The following is a 19,040-nucleotide window of genomic DNA, read 5'->3' on the forward strand; positions in this document are numbered from 1 at the left end:
AAACAATGTTGATAATTGAAACGAAAAAAGAGTAAAAAAGAGCAAATATAAATGATAATCATAAATAATTTAAAGGAAAAGATATATTTCTTTTTTGCTCATTTTTAATGCAAACTAGTTAGCAACTTTTATAGCAGAGTTCAAGGCTGAAAGGATTTCGCTCCTCGAACCGTTCTACTTTAAGAATTGAGAATCAAATTTTCCCTGACTATTGATATTTATCCGTTCTTTATGATTGTCTGAAATTTTGTTTGCCTCCCCATAATACGATTAACCAGAATTGTTTATAAGATCCAACTCAACTCCGCCTTAGGAGTAGGAGTTCAGTAAAGTTTCGGATATAAATATAAAATGTTATCCAATTTGAGTTCAAACCAAAGATTATTCAAGTAGTTTGAAGCTTGTTAGTTTCTTTGCACAAACTTTGTTCTTTTTTGTTGATAAGTCCATTGGAATTCATACAAACGTTGAAATGTCTTGCGAATTAAATAACCAAAACTTGGAAGTGATCAAAGATGCTGATAATTATACTCAAATGTGGAAGGAGCTTTGGTCTGCTCGGGACACTGCTTGGCATTTGACCCATCGTAATCCGTAAGTTAACCATTAGATTATTAAGCTTGACCAATTTTGATTCAATGAATATATTTGTCCATCCCAAAACAGAACTCTGGTTAAATATGAAGACCTTCTTCTTAATGGACGAAAAAGTGTTCGTATGCTATTCCCAATGTGCGGTAAGGTGATTGACATGAAATACTTCTGGGAACAAGGTCATGAGGTTTATGGAGCTGATTGTGCACCAGAAGCTGTCCAGGATTTCTTCAATGAACAAAAGCTTGAATATACTAGTGAGAAATTGGATGAAAGAGCTCAAATTTATTCGGTGCCCGATAAACGACTCAACATTATCCAAACCAATTTCTTAACTCTTGACAAGTAAGTTAAAACTTTCAATATAGAATTTAAGCCAAAATCAATCTTTGTAGAATCAGAAACTCTGAACTTGGCCAATATATTTGATATAAAATGTATATTATTTTAGTCCAAAGATCAACAAAACCATTGAATGCGTTTGGGATCGTGGAGCATTTGGAACAATCACTGAGGATGAGCAAAAACTTTACATCCAAACTATGAAACGTCTTTTGGCACCTGATTTCCGTTATCTTCTTCTCGTAACTGAGTTTGATGACAAAATATGGACTGGTGTTCCATTCAGCCAACCAGAGGAAAAAGTCCGAGAATATTTCGGTAAGTCCTGGTCAAATCAATTCGGTTTGTCTTACAGACGTCTAAATAATTTGATTCTCTATTTTTAATTTTCAGGAGATTTCTGTGAAATCCAGAAACTTGAAAGTAAAATTCCAGATCACGTTTCTCTATACCAGAAGCACATGCAAGCCCCATTAAAAGTATTGGAGACATCCTATTTACTCAAACCAAAGAACAGAAGTCAGGCTTAGATCAAATATCCAGCTATGGCGATGATTCAACCATTCATCAATCGATCTTTCAATTTCTAGAAGACCATGGCGGCAAACAATACTCGATCGATCACAATTACCAATTAGTTGATTGTAGCAAGAGATAACATACGTTGACGCCAAGGAAAAATAGACGATGGAAAGATTTGTACTTGGTTAAACCACTCTTTGGTTTAGGTAAAAGTATCTTGATTAGTTGTTAATCAAAGTATAAAAAATTTATGATTGTAGCAGTAAAAATAAAAACTTGATTATTAATATTAAACTGATTAATTCAAATAAGGCTTGACACTTCTATTTTCTCACTGAAATTTCAATAGATGTAGTAAATTTTAAATGTCATGTACATGTATCGGGAAAATTACCATGATACAGATAGAAAGCAGCAACGAAAATCCACGGTCAAACTGGTGGGCCTGTGTAAGGAATATTATCACACCAATAAGAAGCTGGAGAATCTACTTCTAAGAGCCAGGTAACAGTTAGATTGAGCTTAGGATCGAATGCGGAACCAAGAACAGAGTAGAAATGGCAATCCCGTTCTCCTTCTTGATAAGGTGGAGAAAGTAAGTCAACAAATGCAGACAAGCCTTCTATCGAGGTCACCTCATGAATATTGTTGTCGGTGGGATATAAGATGCATGGCTCGTTTTCCGTAGTGACTATTTTCTCTCCTGTCATCACAGTAGGTAATAAGAGATGTTTTTGTCTCCAAGAAACTTTCGACAGAATTTCTTTTGGGGCAGTTGAAACTTCTTTCACTGAAAGCTTGGTAAATGACTTAATTTTTATCGCTCCTCGAATAACTTTAATAATTCCATACATATCAGGGTGATCATGCAACGGTATTTTTTTACCTTCACGAATTCCAAATATAGAAATTGATTGGTGGCCATCTTCATAAATGTGCACATGTATAGTTGGACCTTTTAATCCACATTTTTTATCCTCTAATAGGTCACCTTTAAAGTCAACATCACGAGCCGTAAGGTTAAAAAATAAGCTACGCAGTCGACCCAAAGATTCTTCATTAACTTGCTTGGAAAATGTTTGTTGAGCCAATCTAACAACACTTTGTATCAACGATGTCATGATTACCAGTTAGACAATTGAATGATATTTTATCTTGGATATCTTAGGTGGCAGTTTTAGCTTTCGAAAAAGAATGATCAGCAAAAATTCTCTAATCAAATACAGGATTATCACAATCAACAATATTGAAAACAAGAAGATACGAAGAAAAAGAGCTGGGACGAGGAAAGTCAGGACAACACACAATAATACCAGTAACGCTTTAGAGAAGTAATACCAGATAAATATTGAAACCTGCAAATTGAAGATGGAAAAAAAATTTATTAAGAAAATATTATAGATGAAATGGAATGAATGAAAAGATTGAAATGATCAAAGAAAGAGTAAGAGCTAAAACAGTTGTTAAAGCTTGGCATTTTTAATAAACAAGTATTGATCAAGCAAACCTTAGTTTAGAGGACTGATCCAATTGTAAATGAAAGCTTAGATGATTGGCAAACATTCCAAGACATTAATTTGTTCTTTAAGGTAAACAATATCTAACCTTAAACTTTTTAATTTGTGATGATGATTAACTTCAATAAAACAAACCAAGCACAAAAACTTAAAACATATGTTCCTCTCTCTCTTTCAACCTTCGCCACTAGGGCTTTTTCAATATAACTTAATGCATTACAAATGTATCTTTCCAATCAAAAGCAGGTAACCCTAGCGGTAAATGTAAACGTGAAATATTGTACTTTTAACTACGCTTATTTTACCCATGATATTTATATGTTTATTATGATTATTTTTTATACTGAATTTAACTAAACCATTTGTACCCTGACATCTCTATGTCCCATGGGAGACATATATACTCCGAACTTTTCTCTAACATTATCAATAAAGTTTGACTTCAACTTTCAACTTTGCCTCTTCAATCCCTTGTGCTGCCCTCTCTCCTTCTTACTCTTCACTCGAAACCGAGAGGTTTTAGAATAGTAAGATCCCTCCCCTTTCTCTCTTACTTTTCACTTTTGGTTCATCTCCATAGAAAAGTAAGTTAAATCTTCCTCTTTTGACTGTTAACAGTTGTGAACGGTCACATTTGGCGCAGTCGACAGGATCTCTTCTCCTGTTTTTCATCAGACGTATCTCTTGTCTCCATCTATCAGCCGACTTTTCCAGCCTAATTGTCCTTTGGTGGAACAGAACCCCCCTAAAACCAGTTTGCCGACCCAGCTTCCTCCGTTCTTTGATAACTCCTCAAGTTCAAGCTGTTGAAACTCCCGCTGGTCCTTCTGCTCCATCTAGTGGTCTAATTTAACCTGGTAACATTTAACTTTAGCCGAGAACAAAATGGCATATGATCATATGGATACTAACCTCTCTGATCAAATATCCACAGATCCAGATGCCCAAAGAGACAACCTCGACTCGAACCCAATCACAAATCCAAATCAACCAACCCATCCACCCTTGGGTAACCAACCAAATGGTCGTCTACCAACATTAATCCGTAATCCATACCTCCCGCCTACACCAGCAGTTCGATTCCAAGACCAAAATAGGAACCGTTTATCCACTACATCACAACTAGACACGACTATCGACCAACCAACGCAGTACATAACCTTACCACAGAAGAAGGTTCTCAAATGTTACACGGGCGAACCATCTGGCATCCGCATCCAAGCTTGGTTAGTCCTGTACGAAAGACATATCAACACCAACGATCCATACACCCTTATCAGAGACTTAGTCTACAGCCTAGACAAAGAAGCTCTAAGTTGGTACGCCGAGGAAATCGCATCTGAAGAGCATGTTGATTGGAACGCTGTCAAATCTTTAATGATCACTCGCTTCGGTTCTGAATTCAAGGACCCACTTCTCGAAGCTCAACGTATCCGTCTTGAGCGTACAGAGACAGTGACGGAGTATTATCGCCGTAAGATAAAACTCCTTCGTGAAGCAAAATTGGCTGAACATCAAGTCATCTCTCAACTAACTTCTGGTTTACCCTTTGCTTGGACTCTCCATATGAGTTCTGGACGCCCTCGTACACTCTCTGATTGGCTCGAAATAGCCACTGAAACCGAAATGCGTTACAAACAAAAGGAAAAATTCCTAACAAAGCAACAACCAAAGAAACCCGCTGCTAAAACATTGGTCGCCGCACCTCCACATAACAATAGCCGCCCTCGTCAATCTGCTGAACGCCGTCCTCCAGTCTGTAGGTACTGTGAAAGACTTGGTAAAAAGGAAAACCATTGGCATCGTGAATGTCCTAATCGTTCTCAAACCAGTCAACCTCGACCATCGACCCACACTGCCGAGGAAGAACTCCATCCAGATGACCACGGAGACGTATGTTTCGCTAAAAACATATCTCCAATACTGAAATTCATCGATATCCCGCTAACAATCGAAGGTATTTCCGTCGAAGCCTTCATTGACACCGGTAGTACAATCAGCATTATGAGTCTAAAGACATGTAAACGACTCAACCTTCCTATCAACAATAAACAACAGATAACCATCAACCAGTTAGAAGGTTCAACCAAGAGTGTTGGATACACTCTCGCCTCAACTACCATCCACAAAACAACCAAGACGATCAAGTACCACATAATCTCCAACTTCCGCTATCCAATCTTAATCGGTCTCAACACCAGTATCGAATTCGGTCTTCACCTTAACCTAGAAGATAAGACTGTCAGCATTCGATCTCCAGAGACTCAAGAATTAGTAACCCTGTTAGGAGAAACACATGAGAAAGATCAACTTGCCGCTCTCATCGAAAAACATAAATCTGCCTTCGCCCAAAATGAAACAGACATTGGCCGCATCACCGTTGCCAAACATCGGATTACCACTATTAACCATCCTCCAATTCAACTCAGGGCCTATCGTCGTCCTCAAGCCGAACTTGATGAAATAAGTCGTCAAGTTAAAGAATACAAAGAAAAAGGATTGGTTCGCGATAGTGAAAGTCCTTGGGCCTTCCCAGTCACATGTGTACCAAAGAAAGATGGTGGTACACGACTCTGCATAGATTTCCGTCGTCTCAATGCCCTCACCATAGATGACAAGATGCCGCTGCCACGGATCAATGATGTCATTGATCGTCTTCAAGGTAGTAAGTACTTCTCGACACTTGACGTCAAATGGGGATATTGGCATATTGAGATGGACCCAGAAAGCATCGAGAAAACTGCTTTCGTAACTCATGAAGGACACTATGAATGGCTCGTCATGCCATTTGGTCTTAAAAACGCCCCAGCAACTTTTCAAAGAATTCTCCAAAGAGTACTTGGTTCTTTACTCTACAACGGCGCAATAAATTACTTAGACGACATCATCATTTACAGCAAAACCTTCTCTGAACATCTTCAACTCTTAGAGAAGATCTTCACTCTTTGCAAGGATAACAACATCAAACTGAAGCTGTCTAAGTGCAACTTCGCGCAAAATGAAGTTGACTATCTTGGATACATCATCAGTGAAGAAGGGGTTAGACCATCCAAACAAAAGGTCAAAGCTGTTGAACATTTCCCTGTTCCAAGTAATGTCAAGGAAGTTCGTCAATTCTTAGGACTTGCAAACTATTACCGTCGCTTCATAGACAAGTTCTCAACCATCTCTAAACCATTAACCAGACTCCTTTGTAAAAACATCGCTTTCCACTGGAAGGATGAACATCAAACCGCTTTTCAAATCCTCAAAAACAAGTTAATCAATGAACCAGTTCTCGCTATTTACAACAAAGATGAACCGTGTACCCTTTACACTGACGCTTCAAAGATTGGTATTGGAGCTACGCTAGTTCAAACCGACAAACATGGTCTTGAACATCCCATTGCTTATTTTTCCAAAGCACTCAACGAACACCAAGGCAACTATACCGCATTCGAACTTGAATGCCTTGCAGTTGTAGAAGCTGTTGATCACTTCGAAGCTTATCTCAGCCTCCCATTCAAAGTCATCACCGATCATAGTGCATTGAAATGGCTCCTCACACTCAAGAAACCCAAAGGGAGACTCTATCGCTGGAGTATCAAGCTCTCTACTCGATCCTATGAGCTATTTCATCGAGCTGGCGTCTCTCAACAACACGTTGATGCCTTATCAAGAGCCCCAGTTACTTTCCTCATCGATGCTGATGAAATCAAGCAACATCAAGCTACCACTGACTTCTCTCATATTCAACAATCTTTCAAAGTGGATGGCATTGTCACCGTGAAAACCCGTGGTTCCACTCGAGCAATCATTCCACCAACACTCCGTAATAAAGTCTTACAGCATTTTCACGACGATTACAGTCACCCTGGGAAAAACAAGACTGTAAAACTTATTACTCGTTTCTATTGGTGGCCTCATATGATCTCAGACATCAAAGCTTATGTCGATTCATGCCGTTCATGCCAGCTTGTCAAGCAAACCCATCGTCCAAGTATTGGTCAAATGATCCTCCCTTCAGTTGATCTCGAACCTGGTGATCTCGTCGGCCTCGATACTATAGTCATGGGACCTGCAGCTGGTAGTACTCGACATAAGTACATTCAAGTCTTCATAGACCACTTTTCACGTTATGTTTGGGCCTTTCCCACAACCACCAACACATCAGCATCCATAGTAACCCTCTTGGACAAACTTATCCAAGCTGGTATTCGTATCAAAGCTATTCTAACTGACTGTCACAAGAATTTCCAAAGTACAGTCTTGAAACAAGCTTTCAAACGCCACAACATAAAGCATATCTTTAGTACTCCATATCATCCACAAACCAACGGTATTGTCGAACGTATCAATGGAACTTTGATGGTCAAAGTAAGAGCTGCTTTACAAGATCATCCTCATCGTAAATGGACAACGCTCTTACCAAAGATTGTCACAGATTACAACAACACTCCACACGATATCACTGGTTATGCTCCTGCATATCTCTTCTTTGGAACCGATCCAACTCCGACTTTCTCCGGTGAAACCAACAATCTCCAAGAAGCACGAGAATTAGCCAGGACCAGGACACGTACGGAACAAGAAAGAAGGAAACAAAGACATGACGCTAAGCATCCCGTCGCAAACTTTGAGATTGGATCCAAAGTACTCAAGGAAGTACCATTCAACCATCCATCCAAGACTAAAGTCACAGCTAAGTATACAGGTCCATACTATGTCATCAAAAAGATCACGGACGTAACATACATCATCTCGGAATCACTTTCAGGAACACCAATTCAAGCTCATTCATCCCAGCTCAAGCAGTTTGTTGATAGACAACAAACTCAAATTACAGTGGGCGAATGTGATGATGATTAACTTCAATAAAACAAACCAAGCACAAAAACTTAAAACATATGTTCCTCTCTCTCTTTCAACCTTCGCCACTAGGGCTTTTTCAATATAACTTAATGCATTACAAATGTATCTTTCCAATCAAAAGCAGGTAACCCTAGCGGTAAATGTAAACGTGAAATATTGTACTTTTAACTACGCTTATTTTACCCATGATATTTATATGTTTATTATGATTATTTTTTATACTGAATTTAACTAAACCATTTGTACCCTGACATCTCTATGTCCCATGGGAGACATATATACTCCGAACTTTTCTCTAACATTATCAATAAAGTTTGACTTCAACTTTCAACTTTGCCTCTTCAATCCCTTGTGCTGCCCTCTCTCCTTCTTACTCTTCACTCGAAACCGAGAGGTTTTAGAATAGTAAGATCCCTCCCCTTTCTCTCTTACTTTTCACTTTTGGTTCATCTCCATAGAAAAGTAAGTTAAATCTTCCTCTTTTGACTGTTAACAGTTGTGAACGGTCACAAATTAAACTAATTTACTATTAACAAATGGTAATTAAGGTGACAACACAAATGCATGCACAGTGAACACTCAAATAATTTGAGTCAAATTTTTATACACATATTGTAGAAAAGAGGCGTTTCGTTTCCCTGAGCAACGGTAAACTACAGTTTTTTTTCAGAAGCAATTGAATTTTCTTTCATGTTGTCTCAATTTGTGTACATTTATTATTTATTTTAGTTTCTATTTAATTATTTTGATTGATTTGTACCAGCAAAGGTCTCAAAGTTTCCTTCAAATCAACCTTCATTGGATTTTCTTCATACATTCATCTAATCTCTAGTTTCCCGCTTCTAAAGGAGGATAATCAACCTCTGGTAATATTTATGATTTCCACTTTTGATTGTTTTTATCTATCTTTCTAATTTTACCTCATGGAAGAGCATTGTTTAGCTTATTATTTTGCTGATTGTTGTACAGAAGAATGGAATCCCTAGCAACTAATTGAATTTAAACTGTCCTGTTTGAATAATCTTTTCCTATCCTTTGATATTTTGTAAACCTCTTTTATGTTTCTTTCTTTATAACCTGTATGTTTGCTATTTCTCAATATTTTCTCCTTATGCTTTTCTCAAGATCGTTTTGATGTTATTAACCTTGCTAATCCAAACCTCGTTTCACTTATTTTCATAGGCTTTATTGATTAATAACTATTTTCTCTGTGTTTAGCTATTGAATTTTTTGACAACTGTAATTTTTTAGTTTAGTTTATGTGTTTAAAACCAAATTAGTCCCATTAATCTTTTTATCTGTTTTTTTGTCCTTTTCTAGCTTTCTGCTATTCAATTTTAACATTTGAATTAATAGACTTATTTCCAAGTACACAGCTGATGGAATATGGAGGCTTTAATTCCTATAATTAATAAACTTCAAGATGTTTTCACTACCATTGGAAGTGACACAATCCAGTTACCACAGATTGTTGTTGTTGGTAATCAGTCGTCTGGAAAATCCTCTGTCATTGAATCTTTAGTAGGTAAAGATTTTCTTCCTCGTGGACCAGGTATAGTGACTCGAAGACCCCTTATACTCCAACTTACCAATGTACCATTGGATGATAAAGTACAAAGATCAGCAGAAGAAGGTACATTAGGCCTCGTAGAATGGGCTCGATTTCTTCATACAAAGAACAAAGTTTATTCCAATTTCGATGAAGTCAGACTTGAAATTGAAGCTGAAACCGATCGAATGTCTGGCTCCAACAAAGGTATCTGCCCTGAACCAATCAATCTCAAGATTTACTCTCCGCGAGTAGTAAACCTTACTCTTGTTGATTTACCTGGTATTACCAAAGTTCCAGTTGGGGACCAACCACCTGACATTGAACTGCAAATCAAAGAACTTCTTTTGAAATACATTGCGAATCCAAATTCAATTATTCTAGCTGTCACTGCTGCAAATACAGATTTTGCTACTTCCGAGGCATTAAAACTAGCCCGGGACGTTGATCCGGATGGAAGAAGAACTTTAGCAGTTATCACTAAACTTGATTTGATGGATGCAGGAACAGGTATTTCATAAATTTGTATTTTTAATTAAATATTGCTCCAATATTCTAACCAAAATGCTATCCCTCTTTAGACGCTGTTGACGTTCTTATGGGTCGAGTTATTCCAGTAAAATTAGGCATTATTGGTGTTGTCAATCGTAGTCAAGCTGATATACTCTCTAAAAAGTCTATTGAAGATGCTCTTAAGGACGAACAACTTTATTTACAAAAAAAGTATCCTACATTAGCAACTAGAAATGGAACGGCTTACTTAGCTAAAACACTCAACCGATTGTTGATGCATCATATACGCGACTGTTTACCTGAGCTGAAGACAAGAGTATCAGTGATGATTTCTCAATTCCAAACTCTTTTGAATTCATATGGTGATGCTGTTGTCGATCAAGGGCAAACCTTGCTTCAAATTATTACACGGTTTGCTTCTGCTTATTGCTCAGCCATTGAAGGTACAGCTAGAGATATTGAAACATCCAAATTATCTGGCGGAGCTCGTATATCGTATGTTTTCCATGAAGTTTTTAGTAAACGTCTTGATGCTGTTGATCCTTTGGAAGGTTTAAGCTACCGAGACATTTTAACAGCTATCCAAAATGCGACCGGACCCAGGCCAGCACTTTTTGTGCCTGAAGTGAGCTTTGATTTGCTTGTCAAAAGACAAATTCGTAGACTTGAAGAACCAAGTTTGAAATGTGTGGATTTGGTACATGAAGAGATGGTTGCCATCATTCAACACTGTGACTTCGAAATTCAGCAAGAACTCCTTCGATTCCCTAAATTGCATGAAAAAATTATTGACGTTGTTACAACTCTTCTTCGACGTCGACTTCCACCTACCAACACTATGGTTCACAATTTAGTATTCATTGAATTGGCCTACATCAATACCAGACATCCTGATTTCCACGAGGCCCAATTAATTGGGACGTTAATGAAAAATGCTGAGATTGACCAGAAGAAGAAGTATGCTCCGAATAATGCTCTACCTGCTCCTGATGATGAAGCTTCCAGTAGCTCCAATGAATTAGTGAAAGCTAAACCAGGCTCATCTCTTGCCCTGAAACTTGATGCAAACATGATCTGGTCAACATCTAATAAAAAAGCTATTAGCCAAGTATCAGAAGCAGGAGATAATATGAATGATCTCGACAGATTAGGAGACTCAAGTGGACCTAGTAGTTTGCCCAATTCAACTGCTTTAATTCAAAGAAAGTCACAACACCATCAACTTACCAAACCAGTAAACCTATTACCCGATGTGCCGGCCAACAGAGAGGTTAGACTAACATCCAAGGAACAAAGGGACTGTACAGTCATCGAAAAATTAATTAGATCTTATTTTTTAATTGTTCGAAAGAACATTCAAGACTCGGTGCCTAAGGCTATCATGTATTTCCTTGTAAACTTTGTTAGGGATAATCTACAGTCGGAACTGGTTACACATCTCTATAAAAAGGAAGACTTTGATGAACTTTTGTCAGAATCTGAGCATATTGCTGTTCGCCGTAGAGAAGCAACTGAAATGTTGAAAGCCCTTCAAAAGGCTAATATGATAATAAGTGAAATTAGAGAGACACACATATGGTGATCGATGAAAGTATTTGATATCAGCTAAAACAATCCACTGAATGCTAACCGTCTCTGTTACAATTATAAAATTATTAATTACTCTGTAATCACACTTTAGTTTCACATTTTTTTTATTTGCTTGCTTATGTTCAAAATTGTAAACGTAATCGCAGGTTTATTGTATTCTACTGGATAAAACAAAAATTATCACAGATTTAGATTACCTTGATCATTTCGTACAAAATTTAACTATAGTTTAAATGAATCAATTGTCAAAGCGTTACAATAAAATGAAAATTTAACGCCCATTATGAAAAATTCACTCCATCAAAACAAAAGTTACTTTATTGCAATATGCAAATGTAAATTAGAAAATTTATCAACAAATTTGACATTAAGGTAGCGCAGAACAGCTTAGAATTATATCTACATATTAGCATTGTAAAAATTTCCTAATGGGATCTCTCAAATTATTGACCTGCAAATCAAAATCTTCATGATCAATGGAGTTCTCAACTTCCTCTTTTATATCATTGAAAGAGGTTTCCAGGATATCTGCCAGATCGACCTCTAATGTTGGTAATGGTCTGTTGATAAACGACGCAGCTTTAACTACTTTTGGATCCCAATGTGCTGCAAGTGTTTTTACTTCCCAAAGTGAACTTTCTATGGCATTGGACTTGGCAGGGTCCTCTTGGTTACAATCATATGGGTCTGAATCCATGGTAGTTGGTTGATATTTGTTAACCATAGAAGACAAACTAGGGTGTCGGATCAATATGTTTTTAATTATCGGTAGTATGATTTGAATAGCATCAACAGGAGCCACCAAAGTTAATCGAGCCAGCTTTTTAATAAATGCGGCTATCAAATAGGCGGGTATGTGTGTTGAAGTTAAAAATATATCTGTCCAATAAAAAAATCTCGCTCGATATTTCACATAAAGCATATCGGGTGTTATTAAATTATAAAATTTCTTATAGAAATCAGGATAATCTCTGAAAAAAGAAATGAGGAATTTAGATTAGAATCAAAATACCATATTATATTCTTGAAACTTACAAGTTACATTTGGTCATCAAAATGAAAAGTGAAGACAGCGAAAGTAAACTGGCAGATCCTCCTATGTTGAAAGATGATATCAGAAAATCTGACAAACACAATGGATTCCTAAAATGTGGCATAACCTTCTTTTCCAATATTTGCAACACTTTCTTATATATTGGAACAGTAAGCTATTAAGTGAAGAAAGTAAAGAGAGAATCATTAGGATTGTGATTTAGATATTAATATTTCATATCACCCTTACCTTGAAAGAAAGAAATGTAAACCAAACTGACGCAAATAATTCAGCTTGTTTTTTATATGTTAGACAACTTTTTGGAATTAAATTGTCTTCATCTGATTTGAAAAACAAAGTCGATTTTAAAGATTTACTTTCTTTAATTTGCACTAGGACTAATAAATCAAAACCATTGGTGACAAAATCTTCCGTTTCATCGCCCAACTTTTTTTTATCTTTGAAAAGATGTAACAAAGCTTTAAGGACGAAATATTTCACATCATTGTGAATAATCACATTTTTTAACTCTTCAAGCAATTCTTGATCCATGCCATTTGATAAAATGTGGTCACAAACATTTTTTATTAGTTTGAAAACGAATTCAATGGTCGATGGATCTCCGGATGGCACTAGATTACAATTTATTTTATACACTGACTGTATAAAAGAATTTTTTTCGATGACAGAATCCATCAGTTGAATCGTAATTAAATTTTAAATTGAAACGAATTGGACACAAAATGAAAAATGCTTTTTAAACTTAAAAGCAAAACAAGTGAACTAACACCAGGTGGTTTTCGGTGACTTATGAACTCCTCAGTAGGTGGAGCTGTATAAGAAATCGTATGAATTTTTATAAATTATAAGCTTGCTATTTCAATTGAATATCGGTATTTAATTAATAATTGTTTTTTTATACATTGAAGTTGATTTTATATTTGAAGATTTGAATTTCTACTATCTTATTTCACCAGATCAACTGTAAAGAAGTTACTGTTTTGGCATTATTTGGTATTTTGTTGTTGTGACTATTAGACATCTTCTACATCACTTGTTTATCCCAACTTTAATAATGGCTTCAACAGTTAATCCTATCTCAGAATTGCAAGTTACTTATGAAGATCAAAGTAAAATCAATCGTTTTGCCTCACACAATTCCAAATTGGAAGAGATCAAAGACGAACTCATTAACAAGGAAAAGGAGCTCAAAAACATAGAGGAGTCTATCAGTGAAATGGATTTGTATGCTGCTTTAGATGATGAAGGTTTCCAAATTATGGAAGGTGAAATATTTGTTCATTTTACGGCAGAAGAAGCATTGGATTGGGTAACCAAAAAGAAAGAAGAATTAAGTCGAGAAGTTTCTTCCATGAAAGAAGAAGTAGATCACCTCAGGGAAGAAATGAATACTCTGAAAACCGAATTATATGCAAAATTCGGTCGCAATAACATTAATTTAGAGGCTGATGATTAAAACTGTCAAAACTGGGACGGGCCTGGAAATTTAACTACATCTGTATGCTTTAAATTGAAACTAACAGAACTACATTAACTGTATTGCAATTTCCTCATTTTTCTCTCCCAACCAAATTTGTTAATAAAATTCATACTCTCATTTGTATATTGCAATTGAGCAACTTTTTACTTTGATAATTCGTTGTTAAGTTCTTTAAAAAAACGGCAGACAATGCAGGGGATTCAGAAGCATAAGCATTTTTATTTATAAATTACGTAGGCATTTACTCGACATCGGTCGATAGACAAAAGTATTAATTCAAACAATACAATGAAGTACAATTGACACTTGAAAATAATGAAAAGAAGGGTTTACTTTACGATGTAATTAATGTTTTTAATCTGAAGATGTTCGTGAACATCCCTGGCACATACAGGATCATTGTCCGAGAGTGGACTAAGTGCCTGTAACTTTGCAGGAAGAAAATCAATGAAAATACAATTAAATACAATGGATCCATTCAATACAATAGGTCATAGAAAAAAATTTGGCCAAAATTAACTATCACGTTCTCTCTTTTTCTTTTTCTTTCTCCTTTTCTCGCTCTTTATCTCTCTTTTCCTTTTTCTTCTTCTTTTTCTCTTTTCCTTTTTCTCTCTCTCCATCTGCATCTTTCTTCGAATCTTTCTTTCGTTTAGTGCCTTTACTCTTTCGCTCAGTTTCTCCTTCCTTCAGCACTTCTGCTTCTTTTTTAATTTTTTTCTTCCTTTTTCTTTCTTCTCTTTCACGCTCTTTTTCTCTTTCTTCTCGTTCTCTTTCTCTCTCCCTTTCTCTCTCTCTTTCTCGCTCTCTTTCCTCTCTTTCCCTCTCTCGTTCCTTTTCTCGTTCCCTCTCTCGCTCTCGCTCTTCTCGTTCCCTCTCTCGTTCCCTTTCTCTTGCTCGTTCCCGCTCTCTTTCCCTTTCTCTCTCCCTGTCTCGCTCTCGTTCTCTTTCTCTTTCACGATCTCGATCTCTGGAGAGTTTTTCTCTGTTGCGATCACGATCACTTTCTCTATCACGATGTCGATCCCAATCTCTATGGCGGTCTGAGTTTCTATCTCTGAGCCTTTCCCTTTCTCTTTCCCTTGTTCGACTGCGGTCGGCTTGATCTTTTTCACGTCGTTTATCATCTATATAAAAGAAAAGTTCGCAATTAATTTTCAACAAATGTGCTAAAAGATGAACTTTCAAGGTGAATAACTTACGTCGATTGGGAGAATCACTTCGATAATAACGATTTCTAGACCTGGGCGAACCAGAATGAGCTCGGATTCTTGACCGAGATCTAGAACTAGACCTTGATCTTGACCGTGACGGAGATCCAGCAATGCGTTTACGTGACTTAGATTCTAATTGTTTGACAAAACGATCCAAAGGATCTTCATAATCATCATTTGTAGTTGAATTTGAATAATAGTTACTAATTAAATCTGTAAATAAAAAGCAGAGTGAAAATGTTTAAATCCCATTACAAAGAATTACATGAGCAAAAAAATTACCTGATTGTGTTGGATCATACGTCTGAGTGTTAGACATTGGCGAAGGTCGTGAATACTGATTAGTGTTTATGTGAGGTGGTCGTGTATTCATAAAAGCGTATGGGTCAGGGTAACCAGGTGGAGGTCTCATGGGTAAACTGAAACTGTATGGGTTAGGGTTCATCGAGAAAGGATCACGCATTGATGGGCGATAAAATCTTGCATCAGGTGGTCCTCCTGGAAATAAAGGACCACGATGGCCTAATAATGGTGTTCGATGCATGCTCATGGTGGGAGGAACAGTAGGTAGAATAGGACGAGGTAGAGAGATTAGATTACGAATAGCCATCGTCTGTAAAGTAAATATTAAAAATTATAATTAATTTAACGAATCAATTGAATTAAACGTTGAATTTTTGAGTGTTCCTTACCGGTCTGAGAGTTCGAGATTGTAAAATACTTGGCTGTGTTGTGATATCATTTGAGCTTGGATTAGTTTCTTGATTTTGATTAATTTTGATCGTCTCCTGGTACTCTTGCGGTTTTGACTTGTCCGTTGCATGGGTCCATGGAGCATCAGTCTTCTCTTGTTCATCCTTTTCATCATCAGATTCCTTTTCCTTATCTTTGTCAATCTCTTTGTCTGAATCTTTATCCTTGGAATCTCTGAATGTTTCATAAACACAAGCAATGAATTATAATGCAAAATAATAATGAAATGAAAATAGGTGTTAAAAAAATTACCTGTTTGAAGGACTAACTGAACTGGAGGCGTAGGCATCTTGACTTTCCTCGTCTTCTTCACTTTCACGTTGAGAATGGATTGGCTCATCATGTGAAGATGTTCTGCTAGATTCATCATGAAGTTCTGATCTAATAGCCTTATCTGAATCACTAGTAGTAATTAAATTAGGTATAGGGGTTGATGATTCTGTATCAATATCTTTTTTAATAGAACTTGCTTCTGAATCTTCTGCTCTATCAGTCCCTGAAACGTTATCATTAATATCTCCATTTATCGCAAAGTCCAGAGCCAATTGTTGCCTTTCCTGAGATTGGCTGTTTTCATCCAAGTTTTGAGATTGAGGTCCCTCTAAATTAGAGTTTTCCTCTTTAACCTTTAAATCAGAAACAAAATCATCTTGATTTAATTTTTCGCGAGTCTCAATATCAGACTCATGAAGCTCACAGGGAGCTTTATTAGTTTCGTCAACTTTAGTTTCAACTTTCATCGAATCTAGTTTATTTTCATCACTTGATTGAGATTTTCCCTCAACCTCTTTTTCTGAATCATTAGGGAATGTTTTTTCACAGATTAGGACTAAATTAGATGTACTAATAGAAGTTGTGGTGGTAGGTGAAGCTGAATTAGTAATAAAAGTAGATGTGGAAGAAGTGGAGGTGTCAGTAGTAATAGAGTTGATTTCTTTGCTATCTCCACCATTTAAATTATCATTTCCGCTAGATTGAATATCAATATCTGCGTTAACATTATTTATATCAGTAATAGATTTCTGGCTAGCTTCTCTGTCCAAGATAAATTTTTTTACAGCTGAACGTATACGCAATATGGGTATGAGATGGTCAAGCCTTAGATCTGTTTCGAGGCACGATGGACATTGATTATCATCTGTCTGCAGGATTTCCATTCTAATACCTGAAAAAGCAGAAAAATTGATTAGTAAACTATGTTAATGGTTTAGCAATATTTCATCTAAAAGCAATATGAAAATGATACATACATTCATCACAGAAAACTTTGACACAGCAAGGCGTAATAACGGCATCACGGAGCAGTTCTTGACATAATAAGCACTTTAATTCGTCTGGAATTGATTCCTCTTTGGTTTCGCCTTCCTCCTTATCTCGGTTCTCCAGTAATGCTTTCCTGTCACTTTTCTTCTCCGAATATGCTTGGCTAAAATTAAAAGTAAATTGATCAAAATTAAATCAATGCATACAAGGGACAACAAAAAAAATCATGAAGAATATCAAAACAATACTTACTGGTCAATGATTGGTACAGCATATTCACCACTTGAAGTTAGAAGAGCTCCTTTCTGTTCTGCACTTGCAGGGATCATGAAGCTCTTCGGAATACCTGTACTTCGCTTGATTTCCATCTTGGGGGAATAACGAAAGAATAATGAAATTAACACATAAAAAAGGAAACAAAAGAAATCAAGGCAACAAAATGTTTGCCCCAAATGAGATGCACAAAATTATAAGGAAACAAATTGGGGACACAGAAAATATTAATGATTGAGACAAATGCCTGGATGGTTTCGTTTGAGAAAAATGTTAATCATGGATGAAAATGTATAGACAATAAAGTCATCAAAAATATAAGAAATTGTTTCATTTTGAGTAACACCAAGAAAAGGTTTCTTGAATAGAGAAAGGATGCAACTAAGCAGATCATTTATAAAAAAACAGCTTCTGAAAATATTTACATTATTAGTTGGACAATGCTTAATATAATGGCCTGGTTGACCACAACGGTAACAAGTATAATTTGGAGGTAAAGGACCAACGATTCCTCGGTTTTTAACAAATTTGGATGAGTCATAGTCCTGAGTTGAGTGGGATAACATAGCTTGAATCTTTTCTTCTTCGGATGCATTTGAGTTGGAGAGGTCAGAAGACTGTTGGAGAAAAATGGATAAAAACACTTAGTCAGTTAGATTACTGAGATAATAGGGAACCTTAAAAATCTAAAGATATATACAAATGTTGAGAATTAAAGCCGTAAACTTACTTTGATTATTTCCTTAAGTGAAACATGTCCTGGGGTGTGATTCTACACAAAGCAAACAAAAAAGCATGAATTAGGATATGGAAATGTAAATAAATAGAGAGACAAAGTAACAATGAGTACAACTTACCTCCGAAGATGGTTTGACTTCATTTTTGTGCCAGTGTTTTTTATCATCAGTAATGGGCACTCTCGCTACAATAACAGAGGTATTTCTTGGAATCAATACTTCATCCGATTCATAAACTAAAAAATATTGAAAGAAAGGACAATAAATATTATAGATTAATAAATTATTATAGAAAATTGTAGATATGTTATGTTATGATATGTTAAAAAACAAGGTCACAATTTTTTGTTTGTCAGTTAGTAGTCAGTCAGATGAGTTAAAATAGGAAACTTACCTTCTTTAGTTTGGGAATCAGTTATAATGAGATCATTTGTTGATGTATCAATCTTTTTCTGAGCAAAAATGGCTTTTTTAAGATCACCAACTGAAATGTGTACACCATCAAAAGGAATCCTTTCAAAATTTAGACTTCCTTTAAATTTATAATGAATTGACATATTTACAAATTAATTAACTAAATTTGAATGAATTGATTGACTTAAAAAAAGCCTCAAATTCAGAAAATGGATTCTGCCTTTCAATATAAAAGGAAGATAGACAACCATAAGCATGAACAAAAATTTTCAATGACTTTGCTGGTTGCCACCTGTTGGTCACCAGAAGAAGTTTGGTGAAGCGGTCACACTCGTAAAATTTGAATTAGACAATTGAAAATTAAACACTTAATT

General features: G+C 36.2%; 6 protein-coding genes across 7 annotated transcripts; 3 read left to right on the forward strand and 3 right to left on the reverse strand.

Moving 5' to 3' along the window:
* Positions 1–381: 381 nt before the first annotated feature.
* Positions 382–1,766, forward strand: LOC107368104 (thiopurine S-methyltransferase). Its single transcript, XM_089266865.1, has 2 exons — positions 382–939; positions 1,046–1,766. The coding sequence occupies exons 1-2, from the start codon at positions 719–721 to the stop codon at positions 1,320–1,322; spliced, it is 498 nt and encodes a 165-aa protein (XP_089122991.1). The 5' UTR covers positions 382–718; the 3' UTR covers positions 1,323–1,766.
* LOC107368105 (2-aminoethanethiol dioxygenase) lies at positions 1,722–3,080 on the reverse strand. The gene is made up of 2 exons (XM_015935888.3): positions 2,966–3,080; positions 1,722–2,813 (listed from the first exon to the last, which is right to left on the reverse strand). The coding sequence occupies exon 2, from the start codon at positions 2,577–2,579 to the stop codon at positions 1,890–1,892; it is 690 nt and encodes a 229-aa protein (XP_015791374.2). The 5' UTR covers positions 2,580–2,813; positions 2,966–3,080; the 3' UTR covers positions 1,722–1,889.
* Positions 3,081–8,512: 5,432 nt separating this feature from the next.
* Positions 8,513–11,769, forward strand: Drp1 (dynamin related protein 1). Of its 2 annotated transcripts, none has more exons than XM_015935883.3 (3): positions 8,513–8,692; positions 9,147–9,885; positions 9,957–11,769. In XM_015935883.3, exons 2-3 carry the CDS (start codon positions 9,213–9,215, stop codon positions 11,468–11,470), a joined length of 2,187 nt encoding a protein of 728 aa, XP_015791369.1. In that variant the 5' UTR covers positions 8,513–8,692; positions 9,147–9,212; the 3' UTR covers positions 11,471–11,769. The 2 variants fall into 2 exon arrangements, with proteins under 2 accessions (XP_015791369.1, XP_015791371.1); XM_015935885.3 differs by having other exon boundaries at positions 8,681–8,905.
* Positions 11,770–11,778: 9 nt separating this feature from the next.
* On the reverse strand, positions 11,779–13,280 carry LOC107368103 (nucleolar complex protein 4 homolog). The gene is made up of 3 exons (XM_015935886.3): positions 12,761–13,280; positions 12,514–12,686; positions 11,779–12,449 (listed from the first exon to the last, which is right to left on the reverse strand). The coding sequence occupies exons 1-3, from the start codon at positions 13,205–13,207 to the stop codon at positions 11,885–11,887; spliced, it is 1,185 nt and encodes a 394-aa protein (XP_015791372.1). The 5' UTR covers positions 13,208–13,280; the 3' UTR covers positions 11,779–11,884.
* Positions 13,281–13,365: 85 nt separating this feature from the next.
* On the forward strand, positions 13,366–14,167 carry Pfdn4 (prefoldin subunit 4). The gene has a single exon (XM_015935889.3). It carries the CDS (start codon positions 13,587–13,589, stop codon positions 13,986–13,988), a length of 402 nt encoding a protein of 133 aa, XP_015791375.1. The 5' UTR covers positions 13,366–13,586; the 3' UTR covers positions 13,989–14,167.
* Positions 14,168–14,211: 44 nt separating this feature from the next.
* On the reverse strand, positions 14,212–18,897 carry LOC107368154 (uncharacterized). Its single transcript, XM_015935938.3, has 11 exons — positions 18,647–18,897; positions 18,373–18,488; positions 18,246–18,287; positions 17,941–18,132; positions 17,495–17,610; positions 17,230–17,405; positions 16,232–17,144; positions 15,919–16,153; positions 15,509–15,839; positions 15,215–15,439; positions 14,212–15,139 (listed from the first exon to the last, which is right to left on the reverse strand). The coding sequence occupies exons 1-11, from the start codon at positions 18,807–18,809 to the stop codon at positions 14,535–14,537; spliced, it is 3,114 nt and encodes a 1,037-aa protein (XP_015791424.2). The 5' UTR covers positions 18,810–18,897; the 3' UTR covers positions 14,212–14,534.
* Between the last annotated feature and the right edge of the window lie 143 nt (positions 18,898–19,040).

Source organism: Tetranychus urticae, chromosome 2, assembly GCF_039701765.1.
Source record: "Tetranychus urticae isolate SD_2017Ah chromosome 2, NJAU_TeUrti_SD_1.0, whole genome shotgun sequence".
NCBI lineage: Eukaryota > Metazoa > Arthropoda > Arachnida > Trombidiformes > Tetranychidae > Tetranychus > Tetranychus urticae.

What these genes read in the sequence shown, in the direction of transcription:
- LOC107368104 (XM_089266865.1), top strand. Translation starts at nt 719, where the DNA reads ATGCTATTCCCAATGTGCGGTAAGGTGATTGACATGAAATACTTCTGG. An exon ending in AATTTCTTAACTCTTGACAA is followed by an intron (nt 940 to 1,045) that starts GTAAGTTAAAAC and finishes ATATTATTTTAG; the next exon opens with TCCAAAGATCAACAAAACCA.
- LOC107368105 (XM_015935888.3), bottom strand. Translation starts at nt 2,579, where the DNA reads ATGACATCGTTGATACAAAGTGTTGTTAGATTGGCTCAACAAACATTT.
- Drp1 (XM_015935883.3), top strand. Translation starts at nt 9,213, where the DNA reads ATGGAGGCTTTAATTCCTATAATTAATAAACTTCAAGATGTTTTCACT. An exon ending in TTTGATGGATGCAGGAACAG is followed by an intron (nt 9,886 to 9,956) that starts GTATTTCATAAA and finishes ATCCCTCTTTAG; the next exon opens with ACGCTGTTGACGTTCTTATG.
- LOC107368103 (XM_015935886.3), bottom strand. Translation starts at nt 13,207, where the DNA reads ATGGATTCTGTCATCGAAAAAAATTCTTTTATACAGTCAGTGTATAAA. An exon ending in TTACATTTCTTTCTTTCAAG is followed by an intron (nt 12,687 to 12,760) that starts GTAAGGGTGATA and finishes TTCACTTAATAG; the next exon opens with CTTACTGTTCCAATATATAA. An exon ending in TTGATGACCAAATGTAACTT is followed by an intron (nt 12,450 to 12,513) that starts GTAAGTTTCAAG and finishes TTCTTTTTTCAG; the next exon opens with AGATTATCCTGATTTCTATA.
- Pfdn4 (XM_015935889.3), top strand. Translation starts at nt 13,587, where the DNA reads ATGGCTTCAACAGTTAATCCTATCTCAGAATTGCAAGTTACTTATGAA.
- LOC107368154 (XM_015935938.3), bottom strand. Translation starts at nt 18,809, where the DNA reads ATGTCAATTCATTATAAATTTAAAGGAAGTCTAAATTTTGAAAGGATT. An exon ending in TCAGTTAGTCCTTCAAACAG is followed by an intron (nt 16,154 to 16,231) that starts GTAATTTTTTTA and finishes TGAAACATTCAG; the next exon opens with AGATTCCAAGGATAAAGATT. An exon ending in AATCTCGAACTCTCAGACCG is followed by an intron (nt 15,840 to 15,918) that starts GTAAGGAACACT and finishes TTTACTTTACAG; the next exon opens with ACGATGGCTATTCGTAATCT.